The 22,854-nt window shown below is 26.4% G+C and overlaps 1 protein-coding gene and 1 long non-coding RNA gene across 5 annotated transcripts in view; both read left to right on the forward strand.

The window, feature by feature from the left end:
- Positions 1-6,695: 6,695 nt before the first annotated feature.
- Positions 6,696-8,002, forward strand: LOC100203200 (uncharacterized). Its single transcript, XR_010637481.1, has 2 exons — positions 6,696-7,104; positions 7,753-8,002. It is a non-coding gene; the product is annotated as an uncharacterized LOC100203200 (long non-coding RNA).
- An 11,317-nt stretch (positions 8,003-19,319) lies between these two features.
- The window catches only part of LOC100207979 (bifunctional peptidase and (3S)-lysyl hydroxylase Jmjd7), a 101,230-nt gene continuing 97,695 nt past the window's right edge, over positions 19,320-22,854 (forward strand). For all 4 annotated transcript variants that reach the window (XM_065792778.1, XM_065792777.1, XM_065792779.1 and 1 more), the window contains exon 1: positions 19,320-19,528. In XM_065792778.1, the coding sequence (XP_065648850.1) occupies positions 19,351-19,528 (178 nt within the window). In that variant the 5' untranslated portion in view covers positions 19,320-19,350. The remainder of the gene's footprint in view (positions 19,529-22,854) is intronic.

Consider the following 22,854-nt stretch of genomic DNA (forward strand, 5'->3'; position numbering starts at 1 on the left):
AATAAAATATGCTCAATAAAGCGTTACGAAAAAAAATGAAGTCATTAAAGCGCAAAACAATTTTTAAGTTTAAGTAAAAAAAACCGGCTTATTCAGAGCATAAACAGTTAGCTCTTTCAAAAAATATTTTATGGTTAAATACATAACCTTAAGTTTAACATTTTTTACCAATACTTTAATCAAATATTATATTTGGAAACGAAGGGCAAATATATATATAGCAATGCAGCATATATCATTTATCAAACAATGCAATACAATTTATCTTAAAATTAAATAAGTAAACCCACCAAATATTACTTTTTATTTTCAAAATTTTTAGTGCATTCTAACGACACTTTTTTTTTTAGTAGAACCGTAAATTTTTTGTGGGTGACAGGTATCCAGTGTTTCCACATAAAAAGTAAATTATAATCATGATCGGATGCCAGTAAGTGATAAATAATGGCATCGGCTCTTTCAAAACCTAGCTTTACAGATATTTGCCTTTTGATCTTAGTTTTATTCATCAAAAGATTGGGAAGAATAAGTGTTATTTCTTTTGTTTTGCTTGGTTTGTGGAAAAGAGAAAATTTAGTTTTTTGAACATTCAAAGACAATTTGTTGCATACAAACCATTCATTTACTTTATTTAATTCTTCATTTACTACTGTAAAAAGTGTTTCAATATTTTTGTGAGAATAAAAAAGATTCGAGTCATCTGCGAATAAAATAAAATTTAATAGGTTTGATGTTGAAGACAAATCATTTATGTATTGTATAAAAAGTAAAGGTCCAAGTATAGAACCCTGTGGGACTCCACAATTTACCGTTTTTATGGATGTTTCAAAATTTTCAAATTGTACATATTGTTTTCTGTTTGAAATGTAATTTTCAAACCAGAGTAAGTTTGCCTCCTTTATTCCGTAATATTCCAGTTTTTTTATTAGAATGGAATGATTTACCGTATCAAAAGCTTTCGACAGATCAATGAAAACTCCTAACGTAAAACAGTCTTCTGTAAAAGCATTAGATAAGTGATTAACTAACTCTACTATTGTTATATCCGTTCAGCAAGAAAGATAACAAGAGATTTTACTTTTTTTAAAAAGGTGTCTTAACCTTTCAATACACATTTTAAAAATTTGACAAAGCTTTGCATGAAAATTTTTTGAACTTTACTTGAAAATTTTAAAAATTTTTGAGAAAACAGATATAATACGGATATAATTTGAGATATTAGAACCATCATTACCTTTATTAATTGGGTAAACTTAGGTATTTTTAATAAATTAGGAAATATGTCTTCATTTATTGAAAGAATATAAAACAAAGGTTTGCTCAAGGAGGATTTTTAAAATAGAAGATACTTTAACTACCCTCCTTCGAAACAAAGTAAATCTATTTATCAGGTTGTTAAAAAATCAAACTTGTTATTCACTGACATTGAAGCAGTTACTGGCAATACAAAAAAAATCTTTTACAAATGAAGTGATTCCTACATGGACTACTCTTGGCTTAAACTTCTTCCAGTGTATGATAAAAGAAAAAAAAATTAAATTTACGCAACTTATGGAAGAACTGCAAGCGGATGTTGTAATGATATTAAGAGAATTGTCCCAGTTATGGAACTTAAAAGAATAAAGAGAAATTGATGGAAGTCCCAAAAATACTAAACCAATTAAGTGTGGAAAACATAGTATCTAGTTGTTAGTACTTAAGTCGGGTTGCCGTATGATAATCACAGAAAAAGAGGAGGTTTTAAATGCGTGGTAAATGAAAGGGGAGTCCCCAATATTTAGCGGGGTAGTTCCATAGTGGACCCCTTTTATGGAAATTAAAAAAGTTAAAATTGAGCCTTCAACCTGATCAAGTTGGGATACTGCCTAGCCTATCCAACTGAAAACTTTTAACTCTTGGTATTGGGACTACTAATAAGTCAAAAGTTACGCAACTAGCGTAAATTTTGACCTATTTATCATTGTAAGATGCATTAGATAAATAAGATTAACATAATGAAGACTATTTATCTTAGTGAGAAACAGAAATTATGATCCAGCAGGACAAGTTTTGCATTCAGCTTAACAACCGTTTCGCCCTTTCTTAAAACTAGAAAATATTTTTTCGACAATATTATTGAAAGTGCACCTATTTATTTACGTTTTTAAACTTTAAATTCAAGGAATAATCTCTTGTGTAGTCGCAACCAAAGTACTTTATAACCTTAATGTAAATAAACGATCGCGACTTTCGTTTTCACAAGTTTGGATGCGCGCGCATTTTTAAATATTGTGCAATGAAAAAAAGAGCGTGTTGTTTGAGATTCTCAATAAATTGGTAGTGACTAAAAACATTTTACATTATACAATTTATACATTTTTAGTTTTATTTGTATTTAAGATTTAAGTATTTAAAATGGAATTTTTATAGAAATTATATAGAAACCTCAAAAAAGAGGAGGTTTTATGTTTTTTTCTGAAATCTCCCGAGCCTTAATTTTTGCCTTAAAATCCGGAGATCTCCTCGGGAAATCCTGGGGTCTCCGGGGATAATTCGGGGATATGGGAACCCTATACTTAAGGCTAACAACTTTGAAAGTTGTGCTGTTTTACTGGTTGTAATTTTATAAAGTAACTTTAATGTAGTGTTTTTACTTGTAGTTTCATTTACTTGGTGGTAAAGAGAAACATAAAATTTAAACGTAGTATAAATGTATATTTTTATATTAATTACAAATTTGTTGAAATTTTTTTGACACTTCGATTAGTACATATTACTTTAAAGTATTGCATATACTATGTACGCTTTAAACTTAGCGCGTGAGCGAAATTACAAATGTCACATTTTTCATTTATTTTACAATAGGTTTTTTTCTTCGGAGATAATAGAAATCAGAATAAAAGATATGAAATCAGTAAACAAACTTTATATTGTAAATAACAATTAATAAATATATTTCATTAATAATATGTGACGCAGTGTTGTTTATGTTGCACGACACCTGCGTAAAATACACCTGCATAACATACTGACGACATTATTTTAATATACGGACAATACCTGTGTGTTAGTTAGACAATACCTGTGTTTCGAGAGACTTTGTATTTAACTATAAATATTTATATTAAGTAAAAAAGAAACTATTTTTTTGTATGGCTCAACAAAGTTAAAAGAATAAAACAAAACAAAGCGAAAAAATTAAAATCTTACCAATAATAATTATTATATTCATGCATTTTAAATTTACATTTTATTGTTTAACAATCTGCTATAAGTATAATAATTTCACTTCTGTAAATTTCATGACCAGTACTTATTAAATTATGTTGAAGCGATAAAATGTAAACATAAAATAAAGCGTTATCCACTGTATATCGACCCTTAGTTTTTGAAATTGACTTTTCAATAATTAGGGTTTTGAGTTAAATTGTTTTATATAATACCGTTATAAGTAACATTTACGACCTTTTGTATACCGTAAAATCGTCTAAGTTCGGTCACTTAAGCTTTGAACATTTATTTATCACGCATAAAACATACAGAAAATTATATTGATAATTGATATTGTAAAAATAAAAAAATGAAAAATAAAAACAAGTGCTCAATATTTAGTTTAAAATGAAAACATCTCCTTTAACCGAGCTTTCAATACCATCTCATAAGTTCGGCTGCTATATAAATACTAATAACCTATCACAAACTTAACGTCACAAATAATAAAAACTAATTTTTAAATGTTGTTTTATTGTAAAATTATGATGTAAATTCAAGTAGTACCAGTAACTAAAGAGGGTGTCGCCCCGGGCTTGAAAAAAATAAGTATTTTGGGGCACCAAAGAAAACAAGAAGGAGCACATTAAAAAAAGGCCTTTTTAGATATAAGTAGTAGTATTTTTAATTATTATTGTAGTTAGTCAACTATTTTATTATTTTAGCCATTATTATATTTGCTACGCCACTGGTTAATAAAATTGGAAATTTATTTTTCAAACAATTTAAAAAGGTTTTTTCAGCTAAAAAAAACAACACTACTTTGTCTTAAATAAGTTTTGTGTATTTATTGGAAATTTTTGCACGTATCGTTGACCATAGTAGATGAGCAAGATCCACACAAACAATCGTCACAGGATTTGCAACGCATCCGTAATTGTTGTTGAGCTGTAATTTTATCTCCAAAATAAATGTCACAAGCGTCAGTTAATTTTGAAATTATGAACAAATTTTTTATTCAAATAAAATACCATGATTTTTATCCATTATAAAAATGTCAAAATTTACTGGTAAATTTACAAGTAAAGTTACCGGTAAATTTTACATTCGCAACACTTATCAACATTTCACCGTATTACTGATAACACAGGTCAACAAAAAAAAAAATTTTTTCTGGTGCCGAGCAAACAATTTGTTTTTTGTATAGCATTTCTCATTTTGATTTCAAATATGCAACTCTTTTTTTACCATCAGGTCAAGTTGTAAAGATATTTAGGTTCAAATCTTATGTATTTAGGGTAAAGTCCCTAATATTGTCGAAAAAAAAGTTATTCAAAAGTATGTCAACCTGGGTCTCAAAAGAAGCGTATTTTGCATAGAGATTTTAAAAATGTTATTCATTTGTAATAAAAATAAGTATTTTGTGTATTTTTGGTGAATAACATTCTGTTGACTTTTTTTAAAGAGTCTTCAGCATTTTTTAACATAATTTTTTTGTCAATAAATTTTAAGGAAAAATATTTATGTTTTCTAAAATCTCTATGAAAATACGCTTCTTTTGAGACCCAGGTTGACATTCTTTTGAATAACTTTTTTTTCGACAATATTAGGGACTTTACCCTAAATACTTAAGATTTGAACCTAAATATCTTTACAACTTGACCTGATGGTAAAAAAAGAGTTACATATTTGAAATCAAAATGAGAAATGCTATACAAAAAACAAATTGTTTGCTCGGCACCAGAAAAATTTTTTTTTTTTGTTGACCTGTGAAATAATTCACGGATAAACAACGAAAGAGACAATTATTGTCTCTTTCGTTGTTTATCCGTGAATGACCAAAGTTAGAGTATTTCAAAATTTCACTAATTTTTTTAAAAAAAGTAGTTAATTTTCAAAAATTAGTAATTTTTTTGTAAATATAATTAATGTGGTGATTCTTAATAATACTAAGATTAAATTTGATCATTTATTTTAATAATTTACTTATTTTAAATTTTAATAGTATGCATTTTTTCATGTTGTTGTTTGCTAAATAATTATTTCAGCAGGTTGTATATAAACATTATTATTTTTTTTAAATAGATTCATATCTACCAACTAATTACAAATATTATTTGAGAAAAATAAGTTTGTAAAATTTGAGTTTAGCATGTTTTTTTAATATTTTTTCTTAAATGACCGAAGTAACATGGTGACCGAACTTTACGGTACGGCGATTTTACGGTATAGATTTTTTCTAAATCCGTGGTTTCGCAAACTATAAAAAGAGTATTCAAGTTCCATATAATCTATTTAAAATGTTATATTATACAACATTTTAAATAGATTATATGGAACACGTAGACTTTTTTTCTAATTTGTTGAACTACGTATGTAGGAAAAATTTGCATACGAAAGATATGCTATGTATGTTAGTCAAGATCAGTTTACATTGTATATAACTTATATATAACACTTTGTACATTGTTTGTAGTTAAATATGGGTAAATTTTAACAACAAATTCTTTATTCATCGTTTCTTTTTAGACTGGTGCATTTTATCTTCTTGCAAAACGGGTAGAAATAAGAAAATAAAAATTCTTATAAAATAAGAACGTGTGATAAAGCATTCTCATATTCTATGAGAATGCTTTATAAGTTACCATTTTACCAAGTTACCACTCTCGAAAAATATATAATTAACATGTTCAATGGAATGAAATTGCCGCAATATCAAAATAAATATTTAATCCATACTTTTTTCACGAAATCCAGTTTTAAGAATTGTGCGTTACATAATTTTCATTTACTTTTATTCATAAACTTTTAAGAACTTATTGTAACATTTTTGTTAAATCATACGTTGCAATTATTTTTCAGAGTCGCGCGTAGTATTAACACAGAAAAACGCATTCTAAAAAAGTCTGTCGGAGAAAGAAAAGAATAAAAGCATTTGTTTTTCTATTTGTTTGGCTAACCCTATTTTTGTATAAGCTATCACTCGGTAGTCGACATTTTAACAACTTTAATTCACGTTTTAATACCTACACAACTAATCTGGATGTACAAATTAGTCAACCGGTACCGGTAGTTAATAAAGTTTAAAAAAACATATGCTAATGAAAACTCATAAATTATTTAGTAAATTTTGCAAATTTTGAGTTTTAAAAAAGTTGCTACTTTGAAATTCATATTTTATTGTTATTGACTTATTTTCTTTACCGTAATCTTTTTCAGCAAAAAGATTTTTGCTGAATAAAGTGTCAAACCAATTTGATGAACTTTTTCTTTAGAGTGGGTAGCGACTTTACAGATTGAACCATCTGGTTGAAATCATCTGGTTTCATAACCCATTACAAAGCTAAAAAACAGTTTTATTGACTTAAAGCAAATATTCCTTTTTTTCAGAAGATAAACTAATTTAGTTTTTTTTTGCTTTACAATTACGTAAGTGTTACCATCTGTTGGTACTCTTTAACTTGTTTTACATGTATATATATATATAATACTATATATATATATATATATAAAAGAGATACAGCGCGGATGCCTTTTTTCTCAAGCATCAAATAATTCACACGCTTGATTAGTAATAAACAGTTTAAATATTTAAACACAATATTATTCAAGAAAATATTAACTTAGTTTGAGTAACTAATTAATTTATTTCAGAAGGTGCTCGAGTAAAATTTCCATGTCCGCCCATTTATAGAAGTCGTTAAATATCCAAAAATTAAGACGAATTAACCACTAACTTGACGCAGGGCAATAATTCATCGAGTAAAAAAAAAAGTTAGTTTAATAACAACAATGAGTTCTTATATTTGTCTAGTTTTTCTTGTGTTAAGTACTGTTACAGTATTTTACAGTTCTTATGCGTCTTCTCAAGAAACATGTGGTTTAAGATGGCGAGGATGTAAAAAATCTATTCAGGTTCGTACCTTTCTAAATTTTGTAAATTCTTTTAATTGACTCAAATTTGATTGAAAAGTAAAAAAAATAAGTTTAAGTTTTGAAATTATTTTAATGATTTAAATATTTCTACTTTTTATTACTTTCTTTCTAAATAAATAATTAGTGTTTAACTTAGCGTAACTGTAATCTTGTTAATTAAGCGTTTTAAGCAGCTATGGTGAGGTGGTTAGAACTCTGACTCAGAACAAAGAGTTTGAGGTTCGATGCTGGCTTTCGACAGCATTGCCAGGAAGGAAGCGCGAACTTCCTGGTTAAATGCTATTCCGCAGGTCTTCTTACAACACCTTAATAACTAATAAAATAATAAAGTAACAATGTAACTATCACGTGACTCTAATAACTTACAAACAAAATAAATAAAATTAAGTAACAACTAAATAAAAGCAAAAATAATCAACTGAACGAATAAAAGTAATAAATATAATTAATACTTAATCTTATTAATTAGCATGCGTCATAAAATAATTAGCATATTAATAGCCAGACAAATAAAAAAATCCATTTCTGCGAAAACGTGTTGAATTAAGTAATAAAAAAAAACGAATTTTATATTATAATCATATATTAAAAAGTGTAACTTTTTACATCGTTTACATTTTATTTTAGAACAACAAAGCTCAAAATACCGCCTGGCTACAAAAGAACAAAAATCCAAAGTTTGCTCTAGTTGAAAAAGAACTTTCTAACCTTATTGACATGTCTGAAGACGAAGAAATGAATGAAAATGCCAAAGATTTTGAAGAGAAAAAACAAAACCTAAACTATTTGGACTATCTAGCAAACTTATTTAGCATAAATTATAAAGAAGATGACAAAGCATCTGTATAACTAAATTAATAAAATTTGCTAAAAACAATTGTTTTTTTATTGTTTAGTTGCATGGTCATATAAAAATCCATTTGGCTTCTTATAGATTATAATTAAGATATTTATAATGTATGTGTAAAAATGAGGGCATATATATTTTTATATACATTTTTTTTTTCTTAAAAAAAAAAGAAGGATTTTTAGTCTTCTAAAACCAATAAAAACATGTAATTTAAAAAATATCATGATTTTGTGTAAATTACTAAAAAATGATTTTGTGTAAACTACTTTTTTTTTTAGTATCTACTGTGTAGATACTAAAAAAAAAAAAAAATTAGTTACAATCAAGGACGTGGTGACCCAGTACGATGGTACTGGGCCCTGATTCTGGCTCAGGAAACTGGGCCCTCAAAGAGAAAAAAATTATTTTAGTTCTATAAGTTTCTATCAGGGCTTTTTTAACAACATTTTATTTAACTTGCTTTCACGTCGGTTTTGTTTGTTTGTTTGGTGTCCGCGCAAAACAAACACTAGGTTAGCGGTAATAATAAAAGAAATACGCTACAATTTAGTTTAGCGTAAATAAAAGAAATCGTTAAGAAAAGTAATTAAAACAAACAAAAAACAACAAACTTTGTCTAGCGTAAATAAATAAAATCGCTGTTGAATAATGATAACAAAAAACGTTGTTGACCTGAAATTGATAGATTTTATACAGTAAAAAAGTAAAGTAAATAAGTAAAAAAACAATATCTTATCAACGCAGAAAAATAAAGAAGAAAGCTAAATATAAAAAAGAAGCTGGAAACTGAAGCAACCAGACAACGTTGTAAAGGTCAATGAAAATGTTCCAGCTAAATTTCTAGAGCTGAAGAGCTCAAAATGCAAAGATGTTTGATAAAAAGCAATTTTTTGTATTGGGGCCAAATCAGTCAACAAAACATTCAAGGTTATCTAAGTATTACACTAAATCAGTTAAAGTTAATGACATTAAAGCTTTTCAGAAAAGGTTATGGCTAACCTACTCTCTATCATTCGACAAAATTTTTTGCATTGTTTGTTTATGCTTTGGATCAAGAGAGGACACAAGTTCTTTACATGATGGGTTTGATAATTAGTCAAACTTAAGTCACATCATAACAAAGCATTGCATCCAGAAAAACCATCAAAATGCTGCTGAAGTTATGGTCATGCATTATTAGACTCCACAATTAATAAAATATTAAATATTGGAACCATGAGACATCTGAACAAAAAACGTAAAAAAGCGGAAAAACTACATCAATACCTAATACGAGTTATTGATGCTATTCGGTATTTAATCGCAGAGAGTATTTCTTTACGCGGAAATGAGGAAGCCAACTTTTACAATGACTCTGAAAAAAGTCTTTTAATGTGGTGCGGGTAAATTTTTAAATTTTTAAATTTACCCAGTCAGTATGATGAGGTGCTGAATGAAAAACTTTCAAATATTTGCAGTACTCAAAAACAATCTTCTAGAAGGGGTGCTAGAATTACGTTTCTTTCTTATTATACACAAAACAAGCTAATTCATACTTTGACACTGATGGTCAAGAAGGATATTTCAGAAGAGGTAAATAATTTAGTTTACTTTTCACTATCAGCTGCTGGCACCATTGATATTACACTCTGTGAGCAAACTTCTATTGTATTACGTTATGTTACGCTTGCTGCAGAAGATGCCGTTGTCAAGGAACATCTGATTTCAATGGTTGAAACTAAAACAACTACTGGAGTAGGAATAAGTGAAAAAATTGTACGTAGATATTCAAAAGTGTGTGGGTATGTCTTTTGATGGTGTGGACAATAAGCAAGGAATAAACAAAGGAGTTGCAACATATTTACAGCAGTGTTCTCCCATGACAATAAATATTTATTGTGGATCTCATGGAACAAATCTGGTTATGAAAGCTTGTGCAAACTCTTCTGTTGTTTCTGTTAACCTTTTTGGAACAGAAAACAAGCCTGGTGATGTGCAGAAATTAAAAACTTTTCTATACTGAAACTCAAGGAAACGAAATAATATACTTGAGAAGTGCAAATCTCTACTTGAGGATGTGAATCAGTCTCTTGAACTGGCTGCTACCACAGTATTCGTTTCAGTTCCTTACAAAATGCTACAGACCGACTGCTGACACTATACCCTGCAGTAATTGATTACCTTGAACAAGTTTCCAATGACATGAAATTTAAAATGAGTATTCAAAGTGAAGCACAAGGTCTTTTATTCCCATTTGAATCATAACACAATTGTGACTATGTCTCTTCAAAGAAATTTTTACTATCTTGGGTTCCCTAAATAAAATTCTCCAAGGAGAAACACTTGATTTTTCCATTGCTATAATGTCTGTCGATATATCACTGGAAAAGCTTCAAGTACTAAGGGACAGTGCTGGCCAAAATGCTATTTTATCTGTTAAAGTTGCAACTGAAGCTCAGCTTGAATAGCAAATATTTGTTGAGAAAAGGACTCGCAAAAAGAAACGACTGGACTTCGATAAAACAGAAGGTGAACGGCTTACTTAGGCTAAAGATCAGTGGCTAGCAGAAATGTTTTATACTGTAGTGGGATCAGCAACTCCAGTTCTTGTTGACAAATTTTCTTCACAGCGGAAATTTTTAAAAAGCATAAACATCTCTTTATTGAAGAATAAGAGCGAAGATAGTACTCATATATTTCATAACTCTAATTCACAAGAAAAAATGCAATCAGTGCTTGAAAAATTCAAAATTGGTTTCAGTTTAAATGAATTCACTACTGAAATGGTTGATTTTGTGGAGATCTACAGAAAGACTGCTGAGAAGGATAACAAAAATTTGCCTTCTTTCCTCACCATTTACAATTTTATGCTGAAGACTATGTTAGCTGTATTCTCCTCTGTTGCAGTTCTATACAAGATATTCAGTACAATTCCAACAAATTCAGCAGAGTCTAAGAGAGTTTCCAGTAAACTGAAACTTGTCAAAACTCGTTTAGCAAATGGGTTGACATCAGAGCATGTTAGTTTAAATATAATTTTCCTTGATCGCTTATTTGTCTCGCGTTAAAAGTACTTCGCCGGGCCCCTCTTCTGGAAATTTGTACCTGCTTTTCAGGTGCCACCACGTCCCTGGTTACAGTAATAATAAATATTACAAATTAAGCTGGAACTGGATATGATTCAAGTACCTGATGATCCGATTGTTTATTCGATTATATGGATTTGAAAGAATTTTATTATTTAAAAAAATAATAATAATAACAATAATAACAATAACAACAACAATAATAATAATGATCTGGATCCGATTTAAAATACATATATTTTATTTTAAAAAATTTAGATGTGGATCGGCAAAAAAAAAAATAACGATACATTTATATATATATAGGTATATAAAGATATATATATATATATATATATATATATATATATATATATATATATATATATATATATATATATATATATATATATATATATATATATATATATATATAATTTTTTTTGCCGATTTAGATTCAGATTTAATATTAATATCTGAATCTTCGAGAAAAAAAAAACGTTTTAGTTTAACATGCTGTTAAAGTTTTGAACATACGCATTGCACTTTGAAAAATTAAAAAAACAAGGTGTTTTACGGATGAGTCGAAATAATATTACATCCAAATTAATCAGTCTAATCCAAATTAATCAGTCTACATCCAAATTAATCAGTCTAGAATAGCTAATAAGTTAATTATAGTAGAGCATGGTTAATTTGAGAAATAAAAGTTAGTGTTTTGAGCACATTACAGTTGTCTCTTGTCGGTAGATAACATCATTAATATCAAAAAATCTAAAAATTAAAGCTCTTATGATCAAAGCTCCTAAAATCACTCAGACGCTGAATATCAAAAGACTACCAAAAGAAACAAAACTTTTGCAGTTTTATTTATAGTTTTTATTGCAATTATATTTAATATTCTAATAAGGTTATAAATATTATTTGGTCTTCTTTTAGTAAACGACCTATATTCTTATTGAATTTAATACTTTTAGTAACCCCGCGCTTGGGGTACTTTCATATACAAACTATATTTCAAGCGTTACTTTGTACATTCCTTCAATTAAATAGTTCAACTAAAATTTAATCGTGAAACGGTACAAGATCTCTTGAAAAAAAATTATTAAAAATAATTACAGTTTTTGTATAGAATTAAAAAAAAAACACAATTATATAAAGATGTTTTTTTATAAATTAGGCACTACATTTAAAATTTCAAGTACAATAAACAGCTATATAGACTAGATACATAGATAGAATATCAACTAGAAGCTTCTCCGGTTGGAAATTAACAAGTAATTGAATTAATGTTATTCTTTAGGTAGCTGTACTATGTAGCAAATCGACGTAATTAAACTATGCTACACCTCACAGACGTACCTAAAACGCCTATAAAACGTCATGTAAAAGTCCATAGGACGTCTAACAAACGTACTTTACCCACTGGTTATACTCCTGAGAATTATGTATATATAACATATGCTTCATTTTACATGCATTATACTTCAATAATATTTTTAGTATATCTTACTACAAGATATCATATTAACTAAATTTTGACAATTTTTGTATTGTTTACATACTAGTCTGAACTTTTTGAATTATTAAATTTTTAAATTTAACCAAGACTTTGAAGACTTTGAAGGAGGAGGGTTATCTTTTTTTTTTCTTATTTCAATTTGTCTCCTCAAGGCCATGAAGGTCACTACAGTAGAGGTAGATACTTTTAGTTGTGCTTACAACCCTCTCTAAACTCTATAACTCCGAAACACGAACCTCGACAAACAAGGCCGCTGCGCGGAGAAACAAGTTGAACAAGGTTTGAGGAGGAGGTTGTAAATTTTTTATGCCCTTTTGATTTTTAAAAGATTATTAGATGAAATTAAAAAACAGGCGATAATTTTAAGTTTAATATAATTAAAATTATAAAAAATTATAAAATACTAAATATTTTTATTAACTCATTGTCTGTCATAGAGGGTGAAAACTTTTTGGAAAACTTTTTGTTCCGAGGCTCCAATCACCGGAATTTTATTTTTATTATTAATAATATTACTTTTTTCTTTTTATTTAGGAACAAATGTGTATGAAATTTACAACCATACATTACAAATTTACATTAACAAGATTACGTTCCATTGTTAAAAACTAGCCAATAGAGTAAAATTATTGATATTAAAAAAATTAGCGGTGAAAAAAGTAAATTATCGTATTTAATGAATAATAATTAACAGAAATAAAATGTTGTATAATAACTACGATATAAGTAATGACAAACAATTATAGTAAAAATAATTCTAATATATTTTATTATTGTATAAGAATTTTATTTAAATAAGTACAAGTATAGTAAAAAATAATCGTTTCAATATTATTAAAATGAAAACGTAATAAATGTTAACTGTAATAATAAATATAAAAGGAAATAAAGCTATTACCAAGATAAAATCATTATTAGCATTATAATTAATGTTTTAATTATGGGACTAAAACAAACAATTAAAAATTAAAAATTAAAAAATCTAGATCAAACAAAGTTTAAAAAATAGTGATAAAAATAAGAAAATCGTGTCATTTTCCTGGTGGCTTAAAATCATTAAAAAAACATAAACATCATTTAATTTTTGAATTGGTTTTTTTACGTTATTTTCAATTTTAACCGAACAGGCAATAATCTGTTTTGTTAAATTAAACCTTTAAGAGTTTATTGAATATTTTTTAATAACCAAGGTTATTTTATAGGTAATAATAATTAAAAGAAAATAGTAATAATAAAAATGATAATAAAGTAAAAATAAAATAATTGTTTAAATAGATATTCAAAAAAAAATTGATTTAGTTTGGCATCTGCTTATTAACTATTAATACTACAACTAAAAGGTATAAAGATTCGGTCTTTCAACTAAAAGGTATATAGATTCGATCTTTCAACTAAAAGGTATATAGATTCGATCTTTCAACTAAAAGGTATAAAGATTCGATCTTTCAACTAAAAGGTATATAGATTCGATCTTTCAACTAAAAGGTATATAGATTCGATCTTTCAACTAAAAGGTATAAAGATTCGATCTTTCAACTAAAAGGTATATAGATTCGATCTTTCAACTAAAAGGTATATAGATTCGATCTTTCAACTAAAAGGTATATAGATTCGATACATTTTTAGTTCAGAAGATCTATTATGTTAAATAAAGATATTAAATCCTTATCACCTCTAAACTACTGCTACAGTAGTTAGAGAGCACACAGGAAAAAAAGTTCTAAAGAACTTTTATAAACTTTTGAATTTTATAGAAATAAAGGCCATATGTTTCAAAAGTTTATAGAAATTCTTTAGAACTTTTTTTCCTGGGCAGAATGTGGTATAGTAAATTGCTCTCAGAGTATGTCGGAGAACATAGTATTGTATCAACAGCATACTATTGGCTTGAGTGAGTTTTTTTGTTTAAATGATTTAGTTGATTGTTCCATGATATTTGTAGAAAGAATGTAATCCAAATAATAACAAAATGTTTAATTTTATTATTATTTGAATTATCTATAAAAATTTAAGTTCTTTCTTATAAATTTGTAATGTTATTACCTGCAGCCATAAGAGGTATTGTGGTTTATCATCCTCCGACTAATTAAATGTCAGTAGTTGAGAAAGAAAACATAGAGAAAGCGGACAGACACTAGATGTTAAAATGTGCTTTGTGTATATTATTTTGAATGTAGTTATATCGCCAATGTTGTTTTTATATCATTTTGGTTACAAATACGACGTCGCTAACGATGAAAAACCAACGTTGTGCTTTAAGCTAGCTTAACGTTGCATTTATTGACTGTCAGAAGTAGGTGATATTGGGTCAACGTTGAATTTACATCAGAAAAAACGGCCGACGTTCGCAATGGTTTGTGTGCAAGCTTGAACTCACTTTGTTTAACGCTTTGTTAACAACTGTTTGATACCCTTATAAGAATAAAAAAGGTTTAAATCATCTGCAAATAAAATATATTTGTTTGTTTTGTATAAGGTAAAAACTTAGTCTTAATTTTTATTTTAAGGAAACCTCTAAATGTTACATTTTTTAGTTTTTAACTTTTAACTCAGTTGAAAGTGTATTTACTTCTATTTTAATTAAACCCATCGAGTGTAGTAAGTTATTTTTTTAAATGTTATACTATTCAACTTTTTAAAAAAGAATGACACAATTTAGAGTGTCAAAAGCTTAGAAAAAAACTAATGAAAAATTCTAATTTAAAACATTCTTCATTTAAAGGCATTACATTCACAATAAGCTAAGTTACTTAAGCAACAAGTTTGTGGTTTATTTTTAAATCCAAGTTGTTTATCGTTCAGCATGTTGTTTTTCTTTACTTTAACTGTTAAGCGTGTCATAAAATTCCTTTAAAAGTGTGACTTGTCCAATTTTTAATTGACCTTGAGCAATACACGGATTTGATAGAACATCAAAAATCAATTTTTTGATATTAGATCTCTTCATAAAGAGAGTCAAGGATCAAAATTAAAAACTGATTTTACAACATTGATTCACATATCATCAAAACCAGCTGAAATCAAAATATCCTGCATTAAAAAGATTTTAAAAAAGAAAAAGAAAAAAAGTTTGATCGCTTAAAAATGTTTTTTAAACTTGTTCAACACCCATTAAATAGAAACTATTTAATGGGTGTTGAACTGTCATTCTTTATTTCGATTTTCATTGTACTTTTTGAGTAAGGTGCGCTTTTGTTTTCTTTTAGACCGTATAAAATATATCGCACTTATTAATATCTAATTTCAATATATCCATGATCGTAAATATCAAACATTATAGATCTGACGTAACTTAAGCTAACTTAGAGCCTACATTAAAAAGAAAGCTGTTCAGAATGACTTAATTTTTTTTATCATAACATACACACTAAAAACTAAAGGTAGAAATTTTTAGTTAAGGTAGGATATGTGATATACCCTTAGTAAGGTATAATTTTCTACCTTATAAGGTAGAAAATTATACCTTTAAGTTAGAAAATTGTATGACAAATAATTGTTTTTAATATAATTTTCTACCTTAAAAGGTAGAAAATTATACCTTACAAAGGGTATATCACATATCCTACTCTAAGGTAGAAATTTCTACCTTTTTTACCTTGTAAATATGATTGCAGTGGGCGTTTAATAAAACACTAAATAAAATCAAACGAGTAAAATTATGTTCAACCAAATATTTAGCCCGACTAAAATTCTCCGACATTAATTTTTTAAATAAGGTTGTATCATTAAATATTATAACATATTATTTATTATATAAAAGCATCACCATAATGGTATTTATTATATAAAATTATTTACACATTATTTATTATATAATAATTATTTACATAGTATTTATATATACATATTATTTATTATATAAAAGCATTAATACTTATTTATTAACTTAAAGAAAATAATTAAATTTGACACAATTTTTAACATGTTACATTATTTATATAAATCTAATCACGAGCTCACGCGCAAAACATTTAAAAACATTATACTTCTTTAAAAGCCATTAAATGTCTTTCAAATATGCATTCTACATTTCTCACAATTTTTTGTAAAAAATTGTGAGAATATATGCAATGTATCACATTAGCATCATAAATATTTATTTTTTATATTATATATTTTACAATGCTTTTTGCTTGTTAGTTTTTTGCTAATAACCTTTGTTTATTTTTCTAAATAGACGTCGATGTTATTTTTGCATATCTTGATATAAATGCGTCGAAGAAACAAACCTTTGCAGAGTTTTTTTACATTTCAATCAATTTTGAGCGTTTTAATGCTTATCCTAGTTATCAGCTTTGTTGCAAAAGTTAAACAGTAATTTTAGTTTTTATAATTATTTGCTTTTTCTGGGATAGTTATTTATATTATTACATAATCCTTGAGCACTGCAATGCAAGTTCTATTATTTTACATGTTCATTTTTTACTTTAGCTAGCATTTCGTTTAAAGTTGATTTCGATTTCCAATTAGATTTAATGCTTAGTCATTCCAGACCAAAAAGTCCAGAGGTCCCCATGCGACAATCTCAAGTTTTGATAAAATTTTGTTAGTATGTTGATAAACATGTTTCATGATGATTGTCAAATTTTTATGTTGTTTATCATTTTTATATTTATCATTTCATATTTTATAAGAGATTTGTACTAAAACTTTGACATGATTCTGTTTCAAAAAATTGCTTTTTGGGCGTATATTTTATATCATGTCAATATTTTAGTTTATAGTTCCCTAATTGGAATCAAAAATTTAACACCGTAAGCTTTTATTGATTTTTTGTAGACTCATATCTCCTGAAGCAAAATATTTTCAGTGTTGATATTTTGTCTTAACTCTCATACCAAAATAATAACATAAATAAAAAATTACGGACTTGTGTTGGGAAACATTCACGAGCAATTCTGACTTGTTGGCCGTTTTGATGCTTGGCATAACACAGAGTTGCTTGGCATAACACAGAGTTGCTTGGCATAACAATATTACAGAGTTTGGCATAATACGTTCTGTACTACAACTTTGTAGTACAAAACGTATTATACCAAGAATTATGTACAGAACAATACTGCTCTACAAACTCTGTAATATTCTTTTTAACCCCTTTTTATTCTCCACAAATTTTGCAGAAATAGTCAGCATTATTAATGCAGTAGAAAAGCTATAAGCTCGTGCTGAAATTTTATATGACAGTTACTTTGTCAGAAGACTGACACGCTTTTGATTCTGTTTGTCAGCACCTGCTTAGTCTAGTGCAGGTTTCCCAATTTTTTAAATTTTAATTAGCCTCTGGTAGCTTTAGACATAATAAACAGCAACAAAAACCCACTAACCCCTTTCCCTCTTAGAAGGTGACCTATATTATTTAGACGACTTCATAGTACAGTTTGATATAAAAATAACTTTCCTAAATAGTTAATTATTTTGAAGTAAACTTAGACGTCTCCCGAGGCGATTTTTTAAGAACTCCTTTTGAAGCTGCCTATTCTTCGACAAAGCAAAATTTTATTACTACACTTACGTATTTTACGTATTATAAAAATTATTGTCGATGCAAAATAAAACATTATCTATAAAACATTCTGTTTTAAAAACGTTTTAAAAACTGAAGGATGTTATTGAAGAAAAAATTACATACAAAAAAACTCATTAAAATTATAAAAACTATATTTAAACAGTTAGAATTGAGTTTTAACTTCATCAATTCTATAAACATATCAAAGATTAAAATTACTTATTTTTTTAAGGCAGAGGGGCGTTTTGAACAATTATATTGATTATTAAAATCGTCACTCGTCAAGTTGTCTTCATAAAGCTTTTTAGAAAACCAGTTAGTAAATAAATTTTCGATCAAACCAGATAAAAAAATTAATTGGCATGCATAACCAGATAAAACGTTTTTTCATTTTCTAATAAAATTAAGATCAAAAGAGCACGATTTTCAAATTTTTGTCTTAAACATTCTTTTAATGATATCTATTGTTTAGCTTTTAATTTTTTAATTTTTAGCTATTCGATTTACTGGAAAACATTTTTTGCCATTATCTCAGAATGAAAAAAAAGTGAATTATCTGGTTTTGCAATTCCACTCCTCAACTATTGCATGAGCTGTATTTTTAAATTTAAACATGCTGTAAATCACGTACAGAACGCGTGCGACGTCGCAATAAATGTCGTCGAGACGTCTCTATCCAGCCAAGTGAAGTGGATATATTGATAGTGAAAGTGCTCATTATTTTTTGTTGTGTTACATGATTATAAATTTAAAGTTAATATATATATATATATATATATATATATATATATATATATATATATATATATATATATTTACATAGAGCACTTTTTATGCCATGAAAGTTTTTCCCTTTTTCCTTATATGTATATACATATATATATACATATATATATATGTATATATATATATATATATATATATATATATATATATATATATATATATGTATATATATATATATATATATATATATATATACATATATATATATATATATATATATATATATATATATATATATATATATATATATATATATATAAATATATTTACATAAAGCACTTTTTATGCCATGAAAGTTTTTCCTATTTTCCTTATATATATATATACATATATATATATAATATATATATATATATGTATATATATATATATATATATATATATATATATATATATATATATATATATATATATATATATATATATATATATATATATGTATATATATATATATATATATATATATATATATATATATATATATATATATTTATTTACATAAAGCACTTTTTATGCCATGAAAGTTTTTCCCTTGCTAATTATTCTGGAGATTTTGTTTGGATATGATTCATCGGAGGTAGAAGTAGAGTCTTTTCTAGAAAATCCGAGTATGTATCCGGGACACATGGAGCCATTAGGATCAAAGCAACCTCAGATTGAAATAGAAACATTGTATGAATATCCTAATGCTCAAGGTAAGCTTGTTTTTATAATTGTACTTAAAATTGGTTTTGGTACATACTGTAGTAATAATGCTAAGTTCAATATTCAATAATCATTTACAATTTTTTAAATACAATTTTACTTCCAAAAAGGATGACAGCCACTATCGAATCATTAGTTTAAAAGAAAATAATGAAGGTGAGAAAGTGGTTATTAGAAAACAGCTGCTAAAATTATATTAATTAGGAAAACCTGATATGGAAACAAAATTTTATAATATATTTATGAAGGTAGAGAATAGAATCAATAGTAAGAAAATGATGAGAACAATAAACAAAACTTGTCAAACAAGGGCTATAAATAAAACTGTAGATGATTTTGAAATGCCTTCAATACATGGTTTCTAGCAGAGGTCAGCAAGGAAAAATATCCTAAGAAGACATTAAATGGGAGATTCAATTATTATGTTGCTAATAGAAAAAAGTTATCAAGATTACTTCAATAACGATTGATCGTATTTTATTTGAGCTTAAATTCACCAGCTGCTATAAGCCCCAGTAAGTCACAGATAAAACTCATTCAATATTGTCTGTGGTAATTCTACAACAAGTTACCTAATTTTTTTGTTTCATATTTTAACAAATGATTTCTATTTATAGTAAAATATTGTATATGAAATTGCTGCAAAAAATGTTGAATTGTTCTTAAGATATCCCAGTTTTAATATAAACTTGGTCAAAAACAAAATTGAACTCAAAAGTTGCAGAAATGTTGTCTCTGAGGCCAGTTAAAAAAATGAAGATGGACCTTTTGGGTGGAGGAACTCAACTTCATCTTCATACTGACTGATTTCAGTTACAATACAGTCTACATAATCTTCTGTAGTGACAGCAACAAAATAAAACAACAAAAATTGCTTTTTAAGTTTTCCAGGTTATTTACCTCACTTCTTTTGCCTTACCTCTGTTATCTTCAAAAAATTCCAGTTGTAAGTCTGATTCTTTTATTATATGAAATTAATATCTTTGGTTTTCAATACAAGTTTCATACATTGCTTCTAATGTGAGTGTTTTTTTGTAGTATAGTCCTTTCAAACTTTCAACTTTTATACAGTATTAACAATTGTATGGTGAGTTTAGAAGGGTATGGCAAAAAACTTCCATTCATCTTTTTGAAAAGTAAGCTCTCTAGTAACAGTTTTTGTACTGTATTGAACAATCATCAGTAACTAAATATATATATATATATATATATATATATATATATATATATATATATATATATATATATATATATATATATATATATATATATATATATATATATATATATATATATATATACACACACACTTATATGTTGTCTGAAAGTTTTCTTCCATATTTTGTTGACAAAAAGTAAAAGTTAAAATGCAAGACCGGTTTTTTTTTTTTATTAATTGATAGACTGCCTGCCCTAACCAAACCCTCAGTCGATGTAGCAGCACTCCGTTGCGAGTCAGGCTATTTGTCAGTCGATATAGCAGCACTCCCTTGCGAGTCAGGCTATTTGTCAGTCGATGTAGCAGCACTCCGTGCACGATTTACAGTAAAAAAAACAACAAAACAAAACATTTTATTAAAAAAAAACAAAAATAAAAACATTTTATTAAAAAAATAAAAATAAAAACATTGTTTATATTGTTAAAAACATTCAGAATGTTTTAAAAAACATTCTGGTCAATTAAATTTGCGTTTTTGCGGCTTTTTTATAAAACGATTTATTTGCTATTAAATTAATGGTTTTTACTTTCTGACAACACGCAAATGTTGGACGAAAGTCAAAAGTATTTAAAAACATTCTGAATGTTTTAAAAACATTCAGAATGTTTTTAAAACATTCCGGTCAATTAAATTTGCGTTTTTGTGGATTTTTTATATAACAATTAATTTGTAATTAAATTAATGGTTTTGACTTTCGTCCAACACGGAAATGTTGGACGAAAGTCAAAAGTAATTAAAAGTGACGTATGTGTTGGCGTAAGAATCACTTTTTTCCTTCCGCTCTTCCTAAAGCCAACAAACTATAGATCTATACATACATATATATATATATATATATATATATATATATATATATATATATATATATATATATATATATATATATATATATATATATATATATATATATATATATATATATATATATATATATATATATATATATCTATAGTTTGTATATATATATATATATATATATATATATATATATATATATATATATATTACTTATATAAAAATTCATTAGAAGTGTTTTGTTACTTCATTAAAAAGCGTTTCGTTAATATAAAAGCATTTAAGATCAAACTTTTTTTTTCAACAAACTTTTATTTATCTTTTCAAATGTATTAACTTTAATTATTCTTATATTAAAATTCGTTAAAGAGACTTTCATGTCATAGAATGTCATCGTTTATAAAAACAAAACAACTTTTTATTTTTTAATAACATTTATTATAAAAAATGCACACTTAAACAATTTATATATCATACATTAAAAAAAATATATACAACTGTCAACTATACTTTAAAAAAAAACCATTATCAGTAAATTGTTACTTTATTTAAAAGCATTTCGCTAATATAAAAACATTTGTTAAAAGTTTTGATGTAATTTAACTTCAAGTATTATATTCAGAATATTTTTCATTAAGCGCATTTTTCAAATAATTGTAACCATTTATAATTACAAATGATTTGTAATTACAAATGGTTACATTTATTTGAAATATGTTCATAAATTAAAATTTGAATAATTTTTTTTTTTTTTCTAAAAATTTTACTTTTAAACACTTTTTTGTTGTAAATTAGTCTATTTAAAATGTTTATTTTTTCTTTAAATAAAACTAAATAAAAAAATAATTTCAAATAATTATAAAATAAGAACCTCAATCTTTAAAGTTAATGATGTTAAAGAAGAAAAATGATTGCAAATTTTATATCTCTGCTTATTAAAATAATTTTAAAAGCTGCTAATGTTAAATAGTTGGTATTAATGTTATTAACTCTTCTGTGCAAATATTATTTAAATTGATTACTTAATACTAAGAAGTCAACTGTTTTATGAAACACTACTATAAAAATTACTAATATCACATAAAACAAGATCTTTACTAAGTACAGTTGAAAGGAAAAATGTTCTTAGTTAATTATTAGTTAGTTCTTAGTTAGTTAACTAGCAATTATTATATTATTATTAAAATAATGTATTAAATACTTTTAATTAAGTAAATTAAAGTAATAATTACTATCATTTATAAAAGAACTTCTATCATTTATGAAAAAAAGGATTTTCACCACTTGTAAAATGAAACTAA

This window comes from Hydra vulgaris, chromosome 03, assembly GCF_038396675.1.
Source record: "Hydra vulgaris chromosome 03, alternate assembly HydraT2T_AEP".
Classification (NCBI taxonomy): Eukaryota; Metazoa; Cnidaria; class Hydrozoa; order Anthoathecata; family Hydridae; genus Hydra; species Hydra vulgaris.